This window comes from Acanthisitta chloris, unplaced genomic scaffold, assembly GCF_000695815.1.
Source record: "Acanthisitta chloris isolate BGI_N310 unplaced genomic scaffold, ASM69581v1 scaffold25867, whole genome shotgun sequence".
Lineage (NCBI taxonomy): Eukaryota > Metazoa > Chordata > Aves > Passeriformes > Acanthisittidae > Acanthisitta > Acanthisitta chloris.
In genome coordinates this window covers 19,778-23,686 of record NW_008683551.1, presented here as the reverse complement: position 1 = coordinate 23,686, position 3,909 = coordinate 19,778, and the positions used below count along the sequence as shown (strand labels likewise).

Genomic DNA, 3,909 nt, shown 5'->3' with positions numbered 1-3,909 from the left:
CCTGTGATCTCGCAATAAAGACTGGTTAGAGAACTAAACCTTCAGAAAACTAATCCTAAACGTTGTACAGACTTCTTCCCATTTGATCCTTGAACCAGTTCTCTTGAGGTCAAGAGAAGCCCCAGTGCCAGAAAAATGCAAGACTATTTACATCTGGAACAGTACAACACAGGATACAAAATTATGTTTCTCGTATCTACAGATCTGAAGTTAGGGCTCATTTGGGTAAGTCAGTTTGTTGCTGCTACAGATATATGGAATCTACAGGTGATTTCATCTCTGCTGTTAGTTATTGCCAGTTTTGATGACTTATCATGTTATCAAGTTACGTGATGCTAACATAAGATTAATCAGTTTTAAGACTGCTCTCTTATCTAATGTCATAAACCATCCATCTAGGGGACTCATCAACAATGCATTTTTTTTCCTCAAGTAACCTGGTCATCTTCGGATCATTCAGCATGATGCACCTTTCTTGAAACGCAGCTTTTATTAAGACATGGTATCTCATTCATGCTTTTTCCAAATTTTGTTCAGGATAGCCTTAATATATTCTTGGCCATGCATCCATTCTTACTTCAGGGTTACCAGATTTCTCAAAATCCCTGGAAGGTTCAAGTTATTTACTGATGGTAAAACAATAATTAAATGCATACATACACACATCTGTTTTTATGGTAGATGTATCTTAACTATTTGCTGCTAACATTTTCACTTTGAACTGCTGTAACACTCTCATGATTAGCCATGAGACTTGTTTGCCTAGATGGACTTTGCTTTTCTTCAGACTACAACAACTCTCAGTTCTGCTCTGCTGTCCCACGGAAAGAGCAGCTAAGACTGACACCAACTGTCACATTGCTGACCAGTTCTTAGCCATGAGTAGCAAAATGCACAATCTGCTTGGCCTGTTCAACACCTATTGAAAAAGTGTCCTCAGCACAGTCAGAAATTTCCACGATTGTCTGTAGCCTACTGTATTTCCCTTCCAGCAGATATTGGGATGGCTGAATTCTGCCTTGAGCTGTAAGAAACAGCACAGCAAAAGGAAAAAAGTAAACAGACACAGAGACAACATAGTAAATTCCAGCTGGATAGAAGGAAAAACGTTTTCACAATGATGTGGTTTGTCACCAGAAAGCTGGTCATCTACAGCCTTTGAGATACTGAAAATTCAACTGGGCAATACCATGAGCAACCTGATCCAGCTTCAAAGGTGGCCCTGCCTTCAGCAGAAGAGTAGACTAGGAAATCACCAAAGGTCCCTTCCAAGCTAAATTGTTTGTGCAATTGTCTGTGTAATTCAACCTGCTGCCCTAAGGATATTATTTTCAACAGATGTTTACCTCATATGCAATGAAAGGCCTTAATCTTTGGAAGGGCTAGCAAAATTTGTGATATCCTCCAGTTCTTCTTCACCTTCACTACAACATTACACCCATTTCCAGCCTGGGCTTCACTACAACCTCCCATCTTCTTTGTAGAATTTCAGTACGTATTCCCTCTTCAGAATACATGTCATTAATTATTTGTTCCCAAGCAAAATTCCTTGCCATTGTCCCTACTGTTTTACTCTTTTTTTAAAAAAATTATTTTGAAGAGATATTAAACCCTGTCATCCAACTCACTGTTTAATCTCTACCTAGCTTTAAATCACCTACATGTATTAGAGTTACTTTCTTAACTGTAACATTTGTATTACTAATTAAAATATTAACTACACTAGTTCACTTTTACATTCATTTCTAAGATTGCTTTTTTGGAACACATATGTTTTCCTGTACAAAGTACCATGATACAAATCACTACTTGCCTGTTACTTGCATCTGTAATCTTCCATTACGGTCATTACTTGTATCAGATCTTGGTGAGGCTGTGGCCATGTCAGAGGTTTAGGCTTTAGCCTAAAAGAAGATTAAAAAAAAAAAAAAGCAAACAGGTAATTCATTAGAAAGTACTTATCTCTGCATGTTAGCCACAACTTTTACACTAAATGTTCAACTAACCAACAAGTTACTTAATGTTTTTTAGCTATGGCAGAAGACACTATTTCATAACAGCAGTTAAAAAAAGGCAATTACTTTGGAAAATTGCCCCATGTTACCTTCCAAGATGCCAGACACAGCAACAAGCATTTACATAGCTTAGAACAACTGTGTAAGGCAAGACTAGAAATTCAGCTGTGATGTATCGATACTCCTCTCTCTAGAAAAGATAGATGCTTATGGTCTGATTTCAGATGAACTAAGCACCAGCAACTTCAAATGAACAAAATGTCTGAAACATTTACATGCTTGAAAATCAAGCTGTAACCAGAACAATACACTCTAGCAGTAATGCAAGTGATTTAGACAGCAAACATTTGCATCCTATCCCTAGACTTGCCATCAGCTTTCTACACCACAGCTGTCCACCCACAAAGCACTTCTCATGTCTGTTTAGTGTGCACTTTACAAGGACTGCCCCACCTCATCACTCAGCACCCAAAATAGTGTGTCTCAGATCCTAGTTGGGGCATCCCTGCACTGAAGCACAAGCAGGCAGTGTCACTCCTGTCCTGAATTACTACACCTGAAACACATTTAAAAGTAAAATATTCTCCGTTTCCATGAGACAACTATTTTTTGTGAGAAAGAATACATACATTTAAAATAAACTTTCCATGGTCTGGATGAACTTCCACATATTTATTTCTGTAAACACTGACTAGTTTCCGTAATAATATGGGAACAGTTATCACCAGACCTTTTTGATCCTGCACCTCTGTAAGTAAAAACTTTCTGAGAACATCCCCCCAATATGTGTATATTTATTTATAAATTAGATATAAATACACTGTACTAATACATTTTTTACATATCAAAACATATAAACCAGAAATTAAAAGGGATGAGATAAAGATGAAATAAACAGCATTTTTAAAAAAGTTTTTATTAATGGTACCAAAATCCTTTTTGGGTTTTTTTTTCATGAGAGTCATGTGATTGAATATGCTTCAGCATTTTTTAAAATGTTAACACTTTGTAATAGAGTGATTTGAAAGTCTAAATTCTGTTTATTTCAATACTTGGTTTTGATGACTGTCATAGCTGGAAAAGACAATTTACAAAGACACATCCAAATGAAAGTGCATCACTGGCACCACTGAATTCTGAAACTCTTAATTTGGAGGACTTTTAAGCAGATGAGGAAATTCTGACTCCAAATTTAAGCATACGAATGTTGGGGGGAGGGGGATGTTGGAGCTGACAGACATCTTTTCTGGCAACAAAAGTCACACAATGGTGCAAACATTTCCAAACATTCATTCCCAAGTGCTCCCTCTATAGCACCAGTTTATTTCAAAAGCAGTCACTTTCTTGTTCACTGTTAAAATGTCACCTTCACCTTCAAGGCACTATCTGTTAGTCAGCACACTGCTGACAGCCACCTGGTATCACAGAATAGGTCAAGAAATTTGTAGCACTTGTCCTTTTGTGAAGTAGAGCACATAATTAACCTGCAAGTTTTACAACCTTCTTAGAAGAGAGAGACTCTTCTTAGAGAGAGCACCTTGTCAGGACAACCAGCAAACCTCTGCTGGTACAAAAGATTATCCTGGTCATGACAAATGACCCCTGTCATTACAAATTATTGTCAAGATTCTACTACTTAAAGGCCTTGTTTTCATACAATTAACCACAGTGATGACATCCTGCAGGACTTTGTGCACTTCTGGCTCCAGCTTCCCTGTTGCTTGTCTGCATCTATGCATGATGCAGTGACTGAATTCTGCGTGTGGTGCTCACTGTGTAATCTTACCCCAGGATCCTTTTTATTTCAGTCAAATCAGCCACTCCATCTGTGGTTACATTTGCACAGTTTCTCCATTTTAAAAAACCATGTTATTATTAAAGAAGTCATTTACTG

At 37.5% G+C, this 3,909-nt stretch overlaps 1 protein-coding gene across 2 annotated transcripts in view; it reads right to left on the bottom strand.

Annotated features, from left to right (window-relative positions):
* Positions 1-1,906, bottom strand: part of WWP1 (WW domain containing E3 ubiquitin protein ligase 1) — a 37,204-nt gene extending 35,298 nt beyond the window's left edge. The window contains exon 1 of one of the 2 annotated variants that reach the window (XM_009078992.1): positions 1,814-1,906. In XM_009078992.1, coding sequence (XP_009077240.1) covers positions 1,814-1,883 — 70 coding nt within the window. In that variant the 5' untranslated portion in view covers positions 1,884-1,906. The remainder of the gene's footprint in view (positions 1-1,813) is intronic. The other variant, XM_009078991.1, reaches the window with a different exon arrangement.
* Between the last annotated feature and the right edge of the window lie 2,003 nt (positions 1,907-3,909).